General features: G+C 40.3%; 1 protein-coding gene across 11 annotated transcripts in view; it reads left to right on the top strand.

Moving 5' to 3' along the window:
• Positions 1–16,100, top strand: part of RYR2 (ryanodine receptor 2) — a 756,924-nt gene that overhangs the window by 646,640 nt on the left and 94,184 nt on the right. For 6 of the 11 annotated variants that reach the window (XM_043596207.1, XM_043596211.1, XM_043596208.1 and 3 more), the window contains 5 exons: positions 927–962; positions 1,740–1,852; positions 4,857–4,953; positions 7,072–7,175; positions 8,702–8,753. In XM_043596207.1, the coding sequence (XP_043452142.1) occupies positions 927–962; positions 1,740–1,852; positions 4,857–4,953; positions 7,072–7,175; positions 8,702–8,753 (402 nt within the window). The remainder of the gene's footprint in view (positions 1–926; positions 963–1,739; positions 1,853–4,856; positions 4,954–7,071; positions 7,176–8,701; positions 8,754–16,100) is intronic. The other 5 variants (XM_043596215.1, XM_043596214.1, XM_043596212.1 and 2 more) reach the window with 1 other exon arrangement.

Genomic DNA, 16,100 nt, shown 5'->3' with positions numbered 1-16,100 from the left:
TTTTCTAGGAAAAGGTAAAGGGGGTCAGATTTTAGTGAAGGCCAACTATTCTACAGATGGTTAAGAACATGAGTAAAAAGAAATCATCAATTATCAAAGAATAGAAAAGAGCAGAGGATGTACCACAAGAGGAATTCATGCCTTCAATACCTCTATTCTAATGTTTATTTGTAACTCAGTCATAGAGTAGCTTGTGATGAGTATCTTCACCTGCCAAACTCAGTGCATAAACAGCGGGCGCACAGCAAATACTTAATTTATCGTAGGTATCAGCGACCTTTGCAATTATATATTTTGTGCTGTACATCCGGTAACTTTTGTCCATGAGGGTAACCTGTCTCTTGGAATTTCCTAACACATAAACTCGAGCCAAGCTAACACAGCAGCACCTCCCAGCATTTGGACAGTGAGAAGAGAGGTATTAAGCACTTCTCACATATAGTAAAATGCTCTGCCAAGTGATAAGCTTCCTGATGGCAGACACCTTTTCTACCATGGTCACTACCGTATCCTCAGTGCCTCACTATTTCAATGTGTTTGTTGACCATCACCCACACCCATCAGAATACCTTATTCCCAGAAAAAACTACCTCATACAGCCTGAATATCAGAATGGCACTGTAATGCATTGAGTCTAGTTGAACGATACCAGCCTTGATTCACTTAACACAGCCACCAAGAAGAAAATCGAAGTGGACAATTGTCACAAACCGTTTACTGATCCTGTGGAGGGAGGACCATCATGGATATAAATAAGTGCTTTCCAAAGACAAGTTGCTTCATTAAAATTTCTAAACCACTCTAGTCCAGACACTCTTAATGTTTTCTTCAGGCATTATAAAATTCATATTTTGACCCTTTACTGCAAAGGATAATAGACTTTAGATTTATTTTTTTAGCTAATGCAACATTTTTATTTCTTCCAGAAATCTACATCTATGCACCGGAGATATTACAGTCTGGGAAGTACAGTGCTCAATTACCTAGAGACTACTAATTAATTTAGAATTACATGTTGTTTTCTTTTCCTCTCTAATACTTATAATTAATCTCTTTTTCCTCTTGGAGCTCCAAACACCATTAGCTAAATAAATAGCTTGCTTGCCTCATTTACTGCAACTTTGAATTCTCATTTGTCCCTATCTAACAAAATAATAATGTATTTTAACATTTTTGCAAAATTAAATTCTTTTCCTCACTCCTAGTAATGTGTTCCTGAAGCCTTGTCATTTTCTCCCCATCCTGTTATAGTAAGGAATAGTTGAAATTTCGGTAGAATTTTCTATGTCTGCCTCTATTCGTGTTTACTGCTGTAACTCTCATGATAAAATTGGTCGAAATGGATACATAAATAAGAATAGGTTAATTTTTTCGCGTAGGCAGAAAACATGTTTTAGAACCATAACCAGATTCTGAAATGGCTGCAAAATGATTTTATGTAGAATGGTTTTATATTTCTTTGATTTTACAGATGACATAGCTTCTTAAGTACACACTACTGGGGAGATACTCTGTTTTGACTAAAGAAAATACGTAGCATTCAAAACCATTTCCAGTTTAGCATTGGGTGACTTCTAGGACACAGGCTTTCCCATAATAATTCCCATAAATAAATTACTTTGGGAATTGTAATTCCAGACGTTTTTAATGTAAAAGGCACAGCTGTTTAATACGGTATTGTTGAGGGTAAGTCGGAGTTAAACATATTTAATGTTTTGTTTGTATCGTTTTTACCTCAGGTGGAGCACCCACAGAGATCGAAGAAAGCTGTATGGCACAAACTTCTGTCCAAGCAGAGGAAGAGGGCAGTGGTGGCCTGCTTCCGAATGGCTCCTTTATATAATCTGCCAAGGTCAGAATTTTTTTAATGTCGGCAATAGATAAAAGTTCTTTTTTCCCTAGTAAGCTGGAGGAGCATCGCGTCTACCTTAACAGGAGTGCAGTAGTCTGAGAGAAGAATGCAAAACAAGTCTTGGCTCTTTTGTGTAATGCCTGAGCTTGTTTTTCTTTGTTGGGTGATCTCAGAGAACTGTGATGCGCAGTGTAGTTATTCAGTCACTTCTGAATACCGAGGAAGTTGTGCTCACGTATGTAAGGCAGGGTAGGGTAATTAGGAACTCTCTCTTTGGAGTCAGACTGCCTTGATTTGAACCCTGGCATGTCAGCTGATGGCCGCATGACCATTGGTCAAGTTTCTTACCTGACTGTGTTATAGTTTCCTCATTTGTGCCATGATGGGATTTGCCCCATGGAGTAGTTCAGATTATTTAATGGATTGAGGTATAGAGGGTGCTTAGAACCAAATTTAGCACTATTAATGTCCATTGCTGTTTATTATTTCTTGTGGTTTTCGGTCTTGGGGCAAAGAACTGGTATGGATCTAGTTTATGGGAACAGCAGAAAGGTGTTTAACAGTCCCTCAACCTTCTCTTAGAGCTACAGCTGGCACACTCGTTAACAGAGAAACTGGTACATTTGAGTCTGACTCGGTGGCCCAGCTACCATTTCAGCCTCCTTGCAGTTTTTCTAAGAAACTGTGCTCTTTCCTCTCTGAGCTTTGTACAAGTGGCATCGTCCCCACATCTGGTAAACAGGACTCAGCTCAGCTGCGTCTCTTTTTTTGGAATATCTCTGACCAAATCATGCCCTTCAACTCCTTGCAAACGGAACACTTCCTCCTCTTTGTTTCCAGAACACTCTTACAGACCTCTCGTTGTAGGCACGATCCTGTATGGTTGGGCCTAGTTGTCTCTCTGATTCAGACTTTGAGATCCTTTATTTTGGTTCTTTTTTTTTTAAGTTTATTTATTTATTTTGAGAGAGAACATGCACGCTGAGCAGGGGAGGGGCAGAGAGAGAGAGAATCCCAAGCAGTCAGAACTTGTCAGCGTGGAGCCCAATGCGGGGCTGGAACCCATGAACTATGAGATCATGACCTGAGCCGAAAGCAAGAGTCAGTTGCTTAACCGACTGAGCCACCCATGCACCCCTGGACTTTGAGATCCTTTAGAGTTTTATTCAATTTTATATCCTTAGTACCTGGAACACTGACCTTCAGAACATCTTTGAATAAATAAATGAGTCAGGGAATAACAACACAAAATACAAACCCCTCCCCCAACCCTCAAACAAAGCAAACAAAGAAACTTCACACTTTCCCCTTTCAGTGAGACAGCTGGATTCCTTGCCAAGGCACGTTCACTGAGTATAAAATACATTAATTTCCCCCTCGGACCATGTGCTACTTTAAATTCTCTAACTCAGTTATGGTGTCACCAGTTAGTCATTAGAACATTAACCTTGAATCCATAGTTTTACTCCCTTTCTGGTCCGTCCTGTGCAATCATTCTCCAGATTCCATCAGATTTTTCTTAGATCTCTTTTCACATTGCTATCCTTCCTTTTATGGCCACCCCTCCGGCTCACGTGTTTATTGCTTCATACCAGGTTGATGGCAGCAGATTCTGAGGTGATTTCCCTGATGTTATGGAATCTGCTGTTCCACTCTCTCACGTAACCTTCTCAAAATTGTATCCTTTATTGCAGTGGTGCTCAGACCTGGCGCTTTTGGGAAATACATTCAAATTCATTTAAGAAATATCCAAGCCTCAGCCTATTGGATGAGAATTTCTGTGAGGGCTTAGCAAGTGTATCGTTTAAAAGCCGCTCAGGGGGCGCCTGGGTGGCTCAGTCGGTTGAGCATCCGACTTCAGCTCAGGTCACGATCTCACGGTTTGTGAGTTCGAGCCCCGCGTTGGGCTCTGGGCTGATGGCTCAGAGCCTGGAGCCTGCTTCCGATCTGTGTCTCCCTCTCTCTCTGCCCCTCCGCCATTCATGCTCTGTCTCTCTCTGTCTCAAAAATAAATAAACACTAAAAAAAAAAAATTAAAAAAAATAAATAAATAAAAGCCGCTCAGATGATTCTCTTGTACCAATATTGTCGAGCCTGTCCTTTGTCATGTCTGGCCCGTGCACAGGACTTCATGGTGAATTCTATCATTCTAGATGCACTGTCAATTCCTCTCCTTGGTTTTCCAGGCCCTTCATAAACCTATCTAACCATGTGTCTCATGACTCCGTAACTCACCATTAGTTCCATTGGGCTCAGCTTTCTTTCCATCCCATAATGACACGTCTCCTTTTAACACTTCTGATAGTTTCTTATGATGTTCCCTTATGGTCATGACTTTCTCTTATCCTTTCCCATGGTGGTGTCTTATCCATACCTCTCATCGGCCTCATGATGAGTTTACTTATTCTTTTAGTCCTCGCTATTTTTTTTATTTTTTTATTTCTTAGGCCACCGTTTATCATCAGTATTCCAGTATTTAATCTTTGGATGTATACTCTATTAAGTTCATGCAATACGTTTTGTTTTGTCATTCTCAGGGCCTGTATCTAATGTTAACCACTGACTACTTCCTTATTAATCCTTATTCTATTGTTTTGCCAAAGCCACTTGATGTCATACTAGCTACCACTTAATGACCATCCATATACCCCATGTGCTTTACATGGTTTATCTCATTTTAAGTCTCTGCAAACTGAAGTGCAGATGGGGTTTTCCTAGTTTTATCAATGAACAAAAAGTGAATGTTGGTAAAGTGAATAGTTGACCAGCATTATGAAGCTTAGAAATGGCAGAGCCAGAATTTAAATGCAAGTCGGAAGGTGCTACGAGAAGCCTTGCCTTATTTACTACCATGTCTTGCCTGTGCAATCAAGAGTGGGAAGTTGATTTTTATCTTATGTCTTTGAGCGCACCAAGAGTCCAGTGATAAAGCACCTTTCCAATTTATTTAACAAAAAACAAAAACAAAAAAAACTCCTTGTTTGAAATTATGCTTCTTTTTTAGGCACCGGGCCGTTAACCTCTTTCTTCAGGGATATGAAAAGTCTTGGATTGAAACAGAAGAACACTACTTTGAAGATAAGCTGATAGAAGATTTAGCAGTACGTCTTAATGGGGCTATAAGTTCAAAGAGGGCTTGGGTCTGGTGGAGTCACGCTGGCGTGACCAGGTTATCCTATCACAGCGGAGAGAAAGCACCATTGCAGTGTTGGTCCTAGGAAGCTTTCTATTCTTGACTGCTACTGCATTCAGTGTTCAGGGAACATCTTATTCTTCTTACTTCAGAGATCTCATCAGCACCCAGCAATTCCAAATTTCAGGTGAATGATAGAAGTTTATTATAACCAGGCTTTGACTCGATTATTCTTTTAAATTCTTCTGCAGAGCACCTTTAAACACCTTAGAACCTAGCATAGAACTATAAAAGCTGAACCGTATAGAAGTTGTCCACCAAAAATAAGTTGAGGGTTAACAAAAGCCAATGAAAAGTAGCTGGTTTTTAAAAATATATGAGGCAGAGAATGATGGGACTAGACGCAAGAAGAACAGGAAGTCATGGTAAAATGCATTAGATGGAGACTAGATTTTTGGTCCTGCCATTTTGGACAGGTAAAGGTGCTCTCATACTGAGAGGAGAGCAGTCTTCATCTTTTTTTTTAAATCTTTTTTTTTAATGTTTATTTCTTTTGAGGGGCACACTGTGCGAGTGGGGAAGGGGCAGGGAGAGAGAGGAGAGAGACAATCCCAGACAGGCTCCACCCTATCAGCACAGAGCCCCATGTAGGGCTCAAACTCACGAAGCCATGAGATCATGACCTGAGCCAAGATCAAGAGTCAGCTGCTTAACTGACTGAGCCACCCAGGCGCCCCAGTCTTAATGTTTTATAAGTCGCGGACCTGATTAAATATCTGATGAACCAGGGTGCTCAGTTGGTTAAGTGTCCAACTTCAGCTCAGGTCATGATCTCGCGGTTCATGAGTTTGAGCCCTGCATCCTGCTCTGTGCTGACAGCATGGATCCTGGAGCCTGCTTCGGATTCTGTGTGTGTGTGTGTCTCTCTCTCTCTCTGCCCCTCCCCACTCATGCTCGCTTGCTCTCTCTCTCAAAAATAAATAAACCTAAAGTTATTTTTAAAAAATATCTGATGAAAACTATCTTCTCGGGAAAATTTCCAGGCATATGGTCCTCTGGAATTTTGCAGACTAGTTGGAGGTCTCTTGATTCTCAAGTTAAAGACCTCATCTGTAAACATTATTTTTTAACTCCCAACTTATCAGAGAATATTGGATAAACTGATATAATTCATGAAAGCCTGACCCTGACTATCCCTATATATTTTAAATGAATTCTAGTTTGGCTTTAGAACCAAAACAACCAATAGAATTTTGGGTATCTTACAGACGTGTACCCAGTATCTACAATATTAACCTTTAAATCCAAGAAAGAACATCATTTATGTAGAGAGAAAATCAGTCTAAATGGGTAAGGCCTTGGAGATACAAAAGTCATTAAACCATTCAACAGACAGTCAAGATTAACTAACTGTACAGTCAAGTAAAAATGCTTTATAATTTTCCTCATGTTAAAAGTTCTAATAGTACAAAACTATTCTTTGTGAGTTTAAAGTAACTGAAAATAAAAAATGTAGAAGTGGTTCACACATTAACTTTTAGCATTCTTTCCCTGTCATTGCTTGTGTAGGCAAAGACAATGCTATGTTTAATAATCAATTTTCGGTGTTGTGTGGACTAAACTTTTATACTTGGAACAACCTAGGATATTATTGTAATTCTTTATAAATTGAGCCCTCCATAAAGCTGACATCTCTGTACCAAATACACCCCCAGATGTGAATCTGCTTCCAAGAATGGCAGTCAGAATTTGTAAGTGATGTGACTCATCCTTGCCCATAGTGTTTTTTGGTCCAATTATTAAATAACTTTTTTTAAGCTGCATAATTTTGCATTGATTATGTAACCCACACACATATGCACAGTGTATATAAAACACACACGTGCACGCACAATGCCTCTAAAGCATGCGTGCACACGTGTGCGCGCACGCACACAAACACACACACACACACAAACACACATACGCCAGAGCAGGAAGAAAATAGCTTTCCTTTTATTCATTGTTCCTGACCCTCACACTGCTCCTGAGTTTGAGCGAACATTTCATTTCAGTGTGAAATTTTATCAATTTGGTTTTTTTGTAGAAACCTGGAGCAGACCCTCCAGAGGAAGAGGAAGGCACGAAGAGAGTTGATCCCCTCCATCAGCTCATCCTTCTGTTTAGTCGAACAGCTTTAACGGAGAAATGGTATGGTTGGGACGGTTCGTGTGAGCATAGGAAGAACAGATAAAGAAACCCATGTCTCAGTATCCCGTGTGTCACATATTCATGTTTCAATTTCATCTGACTCTTGTTAGGAGAGAGAATTGTTCCAAGATAAGACCAGTCTGCCATACACCTGTGGGCCAACATTCATGCAAGTGCAGGCTTTGATGTCTACCTGTGAGCTCCAGTTTTTCCTAACAACTTAGTCATCAGCGGATTTACTTGATCCTGAATCTTATAAAATGAGTTTTTTCTTCATCGCAAATGGCCTTCATAAATAAAAAAAGGAACCCAAAGCAAATTCCAGTACACAAAAAAATGTGGGCACCCAAATTTCCTGGGTAGATTGTGCAGTGGGTCTTAAGAAACCTTAGAAGGTGGGTGAACCATCATCTCCACAGGAAGTTTCTTTGAGGTCTATTTTGAGGGCATTCTCCATTTTCCTTGGCTTTTGCAGCCTGGTTCATATGAATTCCCCAGAGCCACAAAGGCTGACCCTCTGTGTAGTTAAATAAGCTTTGCACTCAGATGCCCAGTAATCAAAATGGGCTCAGCGTCTGCTCCTCCTAGGGAGCACTACATAGATTCGCTCTTTGGAGGAAACCTTGGAGAGGTTATAAAACATTTATCTGCATCCCTGCCATACAAAAGGAATCCTCCTTTGCCCAAGGCCTCCCTCTGGTTCGTGCAGAAGCCAGAAGATAATTTAATTATCGATCCTTCCCGCCCGAGTCTTTTCAGAGTCTAGATAAATTCATGTGACCTCTATGCATGCCATAATAATGCACATTTCTCCCCCTTAGCCAATGTGATCCATTCTTCTCTCACGATGTCTCTCTCTCTCTCTTATTATTTCCTAACTAACAAAATCATCTCATTCCTAAGCATAGAGCAACCCTCTGTCTGGCCTTGTCAGGTAATGAGGTATTTTCATAAGTGAATTTTTCTGATGGCTGAAGCTTTGAACTGCTGAAATAGCTTTGCAAATATTAGGTAATTTTTAATGGAAACCTTTCTTCATGAATTAATGATTTCCATACGCTGTAAGAAAAGGATTAGTAAACATATTTCTTAATTTTTGAGAATCACTATGACCATTGTATTTTTGGGGCAATATAGTAGCATAAGAATTTGGGGAGTCTTTCCATCCAATGCCAAGTATCGCTTCTGCTGTCAAAGCCCCTACCTCATTTAAATTTGCTTGTTTCAGCTTCTGTAGTTTCAAGAAAATGAAAGCTATACATTGTGTGTAAGTCAATAGACCATTTATTTTGTGAGATTTGAAGGCCTCTTCTGAAAGGTAAGGCGGGACAGGGACAGCCGTGTAGGTCTGAGATCTTTGCTGATTCTACAATATTTCTGAATGATGACTTTGCCTAGGTTTTGTGTTTATTTCATTTTAAAAGGGCATACTGGTTGAAAACTAAAGGTTATTTTACCATGATGGTAGTTCTGCTCATGACAAGCCTCCCACTTAAAAACTCATGTGTTGTTCTTGTTTTTCATAGCAAACTGGAGGAAGATTTTTTATATATGGCTTATGCAGATATTATGGCAAAGGTAAATGAATCCATCTTGACTTTAATGTTTAATTTGAATAAAGAGAAATCACTTTCATCTGACATAAGGATAAAAATCTATGTATTTTGGGGTCTAGATAAAATACTGTTAAATCCTGAAGCCTGAAGAGGCATTAATCTTAATTTTCCACTTGCTGAATGAATCTCTGTTCAAACTTCCTTGACAGGTAACCATTGTTTCCCTGTTCACATTTTATTTACCGGGAGCTAATTTTCCAAACATTCACTCATTCATTCATTCATTCATTCATTCAACAAATATTCACTGGGCATCAAGGTATTGTCGATGACATGGCCAATAAGAAGAAAATGCATACACCCTTCCTGAAGTTGATAGTCTGAGGGAGAGAAAACAAAATGCAAGCAAGTGATCGCAAAAAGCTGTGTCGAGTTCAGTGGTAGCAGAGCTGTTAGTGGTACAGGAGCTGGTTGTGTAGTTGGGAGGCCCGCTTAGTCTAAGGTTTAAGGGAGTCCGTGATTGTCCAGTGACAAGTGGAGCATGTGAAAATAGTAACAGTATTTACTGAGTCTTTGTTTCATTTATATCTCACAGTAGGAGGGTGAATGAATGGGTGAATTAAAAGAGGAGTCAGAGTGTCTGTGAAGCTTCTCACGTGGGCAGTTGGGTAGATGGTGGTACCCGATACTGAGATGGGGAGCCCCGAAGAATTGCGGGCCTGGAGTGAAGAGGAAAGATGACCTATTACATTGTGGACTTGTTAGTTAAAAATGCCTGTGTACTGAGAACAAACTGAGGGTTGATGGGGGGTGGGAGGGAGGGAAAGGTAGGTGATGGGTATTGAGGAAGGCACCTTTTGGGATGAGCACTGGGTGTTGTATGGAAACCAATTTGACAATAAATTTCATATATTGAAAAAAAAATGCCTGTGAGACAGCCACGTGGAGATGTCAGACATGTGATGAGGCATTCGTGCCTGACATTCAGTATATCAGGGATGGCTTATACATACAGATTTGGGATTTACCAGCATTCGAAGGGAATCGAGGTCATAGACATGGATGGTCTTGCCCAGAAAGAGAAGGCGTCTCTTCCCCTCTGTAGAGGGGAAGGCCTGCGGCTGCGCCTCTAAAGACATGGGTTTATGTTTCTCCTTTTATTTATTTATTTATTTATTTATTTATTTATTTATTTATCTATCAATCAATCAACGTTTATTTATTCTTGGGACAGAGAGAGACAGAGCATGAACGAGGGAGGGGCAGAGAGAGAGAGGGAGACACAGAATTGGAAACAGGCTCCAGGCTCCGAGCCATCAGCCCAGAGCCCGACGCGGGGCTCGAACTCACGGACCGCGAGATCGTGACCTGGCTGAAGTCGGACGCTTACCCGACTGCGCCACCCAGGCGCCCCGTGTTTCTCCTTTTAGAAGAAAAGAAACCCGTTATAAAAAAGGCAGGTGGAGAATCTTAAGCATGAGCATATGTAGGAGCTGTGGACCTAAGGGAGTAGTCAACAGGATCATATGCTGCTAGGAATAGGGACGAATAAGGTAAGAATTGAATCTTCTCTAGGATTTATTGCATGGGCATCATGTGACCGTGGTGAGAACAGTTCCAGAAGATTATTGTGAGGGGCCATGGGTGGTGCTAGCACCATATTATGGAGAACTAAGGTAGAGAGAGAGAGAGAGAGAGAGAGAGAGACAGAGTATGAACAGGGGAGGAGCAGCGTTAGGGAGACACGGAATCAGAAGCAGGTTCCAGGCTCCGAGCTGTCAGCACAGAGCTTGATGAGGGGCTCGAACTCACAAATGGTGCAATCGTGACCTGAGTTGAAGTTGGACACTTAACTGACTGAGCCACCCAAGAGCCCCTGACATTTGATGTATTTTTAATTCTTATAATTTTTTAAGTTATTTTGAGAGAGAGAGGGGGGAGGGGCAGAGAGATTGGGAGAGAGAGACAGAATCCCAAGCAGGCTCTGCACTGACAGATGCAGGGATCAAACCCATAAACTGCGAGATCATGACCTGAGCCAAAATCAAGAGTTAGAGGCTTATTTGACTGAGCCACCCAGGCACCCCTAAATTTTATAATTTTTAACATACGTGATCATTTCTTTAATTAGAGTCAGACCATAGTCCAAAGCCAAAATATTTTTAAAGTTCAGCTCTATCATTCAGTGTTAAATAGCTCTTTGCAAGCATGCCGGCCACAAGCTTGTTAAATGTGGTTTCCCTGTGTTTATCTTAGTGGCTAGTTTTGATGATTCATATCAAACTGGAGTCTCTGGAGGTTGCCTTTCTTCATTTTGAAAATCCTCATCCCAGAAACTGAGGTAACCTCTGTGGAAAACAGTATGGAGGCCCCTCAAAAAATTAAAAATAAGGTACTATGATCCAGGAATTATGCTACTAGATATTTACCAAAAAAAATGAAAATAATAATTCAAAGGGATATATGCATCCTTATGTGTATATATAGCAGCATTATTTACAACAGTCAAAGTATGGAAGCAGCCCAAGTGTCCATCGATAGATGATTGGATAAAGAAGATGTGGTGTATATACACAATGGAATATTGTTCAGCCATAAAAGACGGTGAAATCTTGCCATTTGCGACAACATGGATGAAGTTATAGACTATAATCCTAAGTGAAATAAGTCAGACAAAGATAAATACCATATGATTTCACTCATATGTGGAATTTAAGAAACTAAACAAAGAAACAAAGGAAAAAAGAGACAGACAAACCAAGAAACAGACTCTTAACTATAGAAAACAAACTGATGCTTACCAGAGGGGAGGTGGGTGACAGGAATGGGTGAAATGGGTGATGGGGATTAAGGAGTGCACTTATCATGATGAAAAAAAATGGAATAAACAGATGACTATTAGTTCAATCAGCATTATGAAGTACAAATGTAGAGTCACTTTACTCATAATCCCTCTGAAAATTGTGCATGTGCATGTAGGGAATAGTTCAAAGAGAAGACTATTTTTTTAAGTGCTGTGAATTTGCCTATTTTTTGCAGAAAGCAGTATATCTTTAGGCTTTGCTGTTATGGGCATTATGGTCATTATTCCTTTCTATTTTTAGCTATGTGGTTAATAAAAGTATTTTTATTTTTTTATTTTTATTTTTAATTTTTTTAATATGAAATTTATTGTCAAATTGGTTTCCATACAACCCCCAGTACTCATCCCAACAGGTGCCCTCCTCAATGCCCATCACTGACTTTCGCCTCCCTCCTGCCCCCCATCAACCCTCAGTTTATTCTCAGTTTTTAAGAGTCTCCCTCTCTAACTTTTTTTTCCTTCCCCTCCCTCATGGTCTTCTGTTAAGTTTCTCAGGATCCACATAAGAGTGAAAACATATGGTATCTGTCTTTCTCTGAATGGCTTATTTCACTTAGCGTCACACTCTCCAGTTCCATCCACGTTGCTGCAAATGGCCAGATTTCATTCTTTCTCATTGCCACGTAGTATTCCATTGTGTATATAAACCACAATTTCTTTATCCATTCATCAGTTGATGGACATTTAGGCTCTTTCCATAGTTTGGCTATTGTTGAAAGTGCTACTATCAACATTGGGGTACAAGTGCCCCTATGCATCAGCACTCCTGTATCCCTTGGGTAAATTCCAAGCAGTGCTATTGCTGGGTCATAGGGTAGATCTGTTTTTAATTTTTTGAGGAACCTCCACACTGTTTTCCAGAGCGGCTGCACCAGTTTGCATTCCCACCAACAGTGCAAGAGGGTTCCTGTTTCTCCACGTCCTCTCCAGCATCTATAGTCTCCTGATTTGTTCATTTTGGCCACTCTGACTGGCATGAGGTGATATCTCTGTGGTTTTGATTTGTATTTCCCTGATGAGGAGCAACATTGAGCATCTTTTCATGTGCCTGTGGGCATCTGGATGTCTTCTTTAGAGAAGTGTCTATTCATGTCTTCTACCCATTTCTTCACTGGATTATTTGTTTTTCGGGTGTGGAGTTTGGTGAGTTCTTTATAGATTTTGGATACTAGCCCTTTGTCCAATATGTCATTTGCAAATATCTTTTCCCATCCTGTGGGTTGCCTTTTAGTTTTGTTGATTGTTTCCTTTGCAGTGCAGAAGCTTTTTATCTTCATGAGGTCCCAATAGTTCATTTTTGCATTTAATTCCCTTGTCTTTGGAGATGTTTCAAGTAAGAAATTGCTGCGGCTGAGGTCAGAGAGTTTTTTTCCTGCTTTGTCCTCTAGGGTTTTGATGGTTTCCTGTCTCACATTCAGGTCCTTTATCCATTTTGAGTTTATTTTTGTGAATGGTGTAAGAAAGTGGTCTAGTTTCATTCTTCTGCATGTTGCTGTCCAGCTCTCCCAGCATCATTTGTTAAAGAGACTGTCTTTTTTCCATTGGATATTCTTTCCTGCTTTGTCAAAGATTAGTTGGCCATACTTTTGTGGGTCCAGTTCTGGAGTCTCTATTCTATTCCACTGGTCTATGTGTCTGTTTTTGTGCCAATACCATGCTGTCTTGATGATGACAGCTTTGTAGTAGAGGCTAAAGTCTGGGATTGTGATGCCTCCCGCTTTGGTCTTCTCCTTCAATATTACTTTGGCTGTTCAGGGTCTTTTGTGGTTCCACACACATTTTAGGATTGCTTGTTCTAGCTTCGAGAAGAATGCTGGTGCAATTTTGATTGGGATTGCACTGAAATATCAATGATGTAATAACATTGAAAAATAAAAAAATTTAAAAAAATAAAAAAATAAAAAAAAATAAAAGCGTGTCAGAGAATTTCTAGTGCATCCACATTAGCTTACTGTTGCCATCCCCATTGTCGTCATCATGACCACCCCTGCTTGAGTCTCAGAATGCTTCTTTACTACCCAGTCTCTCTCCTCAACAGTCTGAAGCTGTTTCATTCTAATGGGATGCCCCTACCAATTTGAACAAGATAACAATATGGAAGTATCTAGAATGATGCCATCATAAGTTATTCACTCAACAGTGTTTCCACTATTTTGGCTTCAGGCTGAGAAAATCGTTTTCTCGTCCTTCTCTTACTAACATAATAAAATATTTAGGATACTAGTTATGCCCAATGTTCTATCCTTTGTAGGTTAAAATTATCAAAGGCCAGGGTCACTTTCTTAGGAGATTTCTCTCACTTTGATCTCAGTCATTGGCTTTAAAATTTTTTTTTTTTAATTTTTTTTTTCAACGTTTTTATTTATTTTTGGGACAGAGAGAGACAGATCATGAACGGGGGAGGGGCAGAGAGAGAGGGAGACACAGAATCGGAAACAGGCTCCAGGCTCCGAGCCATCAGCCCAGAGCCCGACGCGGGGCTCGAACTCCCGGACCGCGAGATCGTGACCTGGCTGAAGTCGGACGCTTAGCCAACTGCGCCACCCAGGCGCCCCTAAAATTTTTTTGTTTTAATGTTTGTTTGTTTTTGAGACAGAGAGTGGAGGGGAGGGGACGGTTAGAGAGAGAGGGGGAGACACAGAATCTGAAGCAGACTCCAGTCTTTGAGCTAGCAGCACAGTGCCCAACATGGGGCTCGAACTCATGAGCCGTGAGATCATGACCTGAGCTGAAGTCGGACGCTTAACCGACTGAGCCCCCCAGGCACCCCTCACCCATTAGCTTTTAGATTTACATGCATGTTAAAAGTTTCTGGTTTTTGCCTCCTCCATCTTCTGAGGCATGACACAGTCAGAAGGGCAACTTAACAATGTGTGAAATATACTTGCTTTGCAGAAAGAAATTCCCAGCAGATGCTGGCCATGTGAAGTGCCCTACTTACTGCTTATGCATTCTCATCACCAATTGTGAATTTCGATCTGCTTGCTGGAATGGCCCAAAGTATCCTCCAGTTTAGTTTTTTTTTTTTTTTTTTTTTTTTAATTCCAAAGTCCCTTATTCCACACTTCTGCTCCTTTATGTATGGATTTTATTCACTGTTTCCTTCCTGGCATATGGTATCACTCCTTGCCTAGAATTTGTCATTTTGGTGCAGAAAGCTAAATCCTGTGTGTTAGGACCATCTAATAGAACTCTATTTACTTACCCTATATTCACACAGATGCCATTTGCTACTGAAAAATGTATCTTGTATACATGTGAATCCTTTGTTTTCTTCCCAATACATTAAAAAATTGCAGATCTGTTGTAGTTTTCTTGTGGTCTCAGCATACCCTCAATGTATGCAATCAATAGAAGTTCAAAGTCGTTTATAGGTTTGATGTATATTCCAATTTGAGGCTTAATAGGTCCTAAAAATCACAAATTTTAACCTGATTGGAGCAAATCTCACTAAATTTTCATGGAAAGATTTATTAAGTAGCTATTTTACTTAAAAACTTTTGTAAAAAAAAATCTGTCACCTAGAGCTCTAAATTCCTGAAGGAATTCTAAAAGCAAGCATATCCTATGACATTTATAGCTTAAAAGCATATATCATTATAACCTAAAATGACGATTTTTCTGAATATATTCTTGATTTCAAGGGGCACTTGGGTGGCTCAGTCGGTTGAATGTCTGACTCTTGGTGTCGGCCCAAGTCATGATCTCACGGGGTGTGGGTTCGAGCCCTACATTGGGCTCTGGGCTGGCGGTACAGAGCCTGCTTGGGATACCTCTCTCCCTTGCTCTCTGACCCTCCCATGCTCACTTGCACTCTCTCTCTCTCAAAATAAATAAGTAAATAAATAAATAACCTTTTTTTTTTGTAACTTGTTTCTTCTTGCTATTTTTTTTTCTTCTTGCTATTTTTAAAGGTAATAAAACATATAGGAGATAATTTAAAATTATCCATTAGGAGACATTTCATATTAGTGTTCTAATTTGCTTAAATAGTAAACATGCTTGTTACTTGCTAAAATCCCTGTGCTTCACTTCTCTCTTTTTTTTTTAAATTTTTAATGTTTATTTATTTTTGAGAGAGAGACAGAGTGCAAGTGGGGGAGAGGCACAGAGACAAGGAGGTACAGAATCCAAAGCAGGCTCCAGGCTTTGAGCTGTCAGCACAGAGCCCCGCGTGGGGCTCAGACCCACGGGCTGCGAGATCATGATCTGAGCTGAAGTCAAACACTTAACTGACTGAGCCACCCAGGCACCCCATGCTTCACTTCTAATTAATGCAGAAGAGTGAAATATTACATTGGTAATCTTAGAGGGCAGATAGGCCAAAAGTCCTCTGTATTTAACATGAGATACATAGTAGTTATGGATGACCACAGATTTGCCTTGCAGATATGTTTTGCTAAAGTCATCATGGGTTCTTATTTTTAAAATTCCTGGTGAACTGATTACCTGGGAGCCAAGGTGGCATTAGCACCTAGCAGATAATCCCCCACCCTCTGAATAAAT

This window comes from Prionailurus bengalensis, chromosome D2 (genome assembly GCF_016509475.1).
Source record: "Prionailurus bengalensis isolate Pbe53 chromosome D2, Fcat_Pben_1.1_paternal_pri, whole genome shotgun sequence".
Taxonomy (NCBI): Eukaryota; Metazoa; Chordata; class Mammalia; order Carnivora; family Felidae; genus Prionailurus; species Prionailurus bengalensis.
This window is presented reverse-complemented; position numbering and strand designations above follow the sequence as displayed.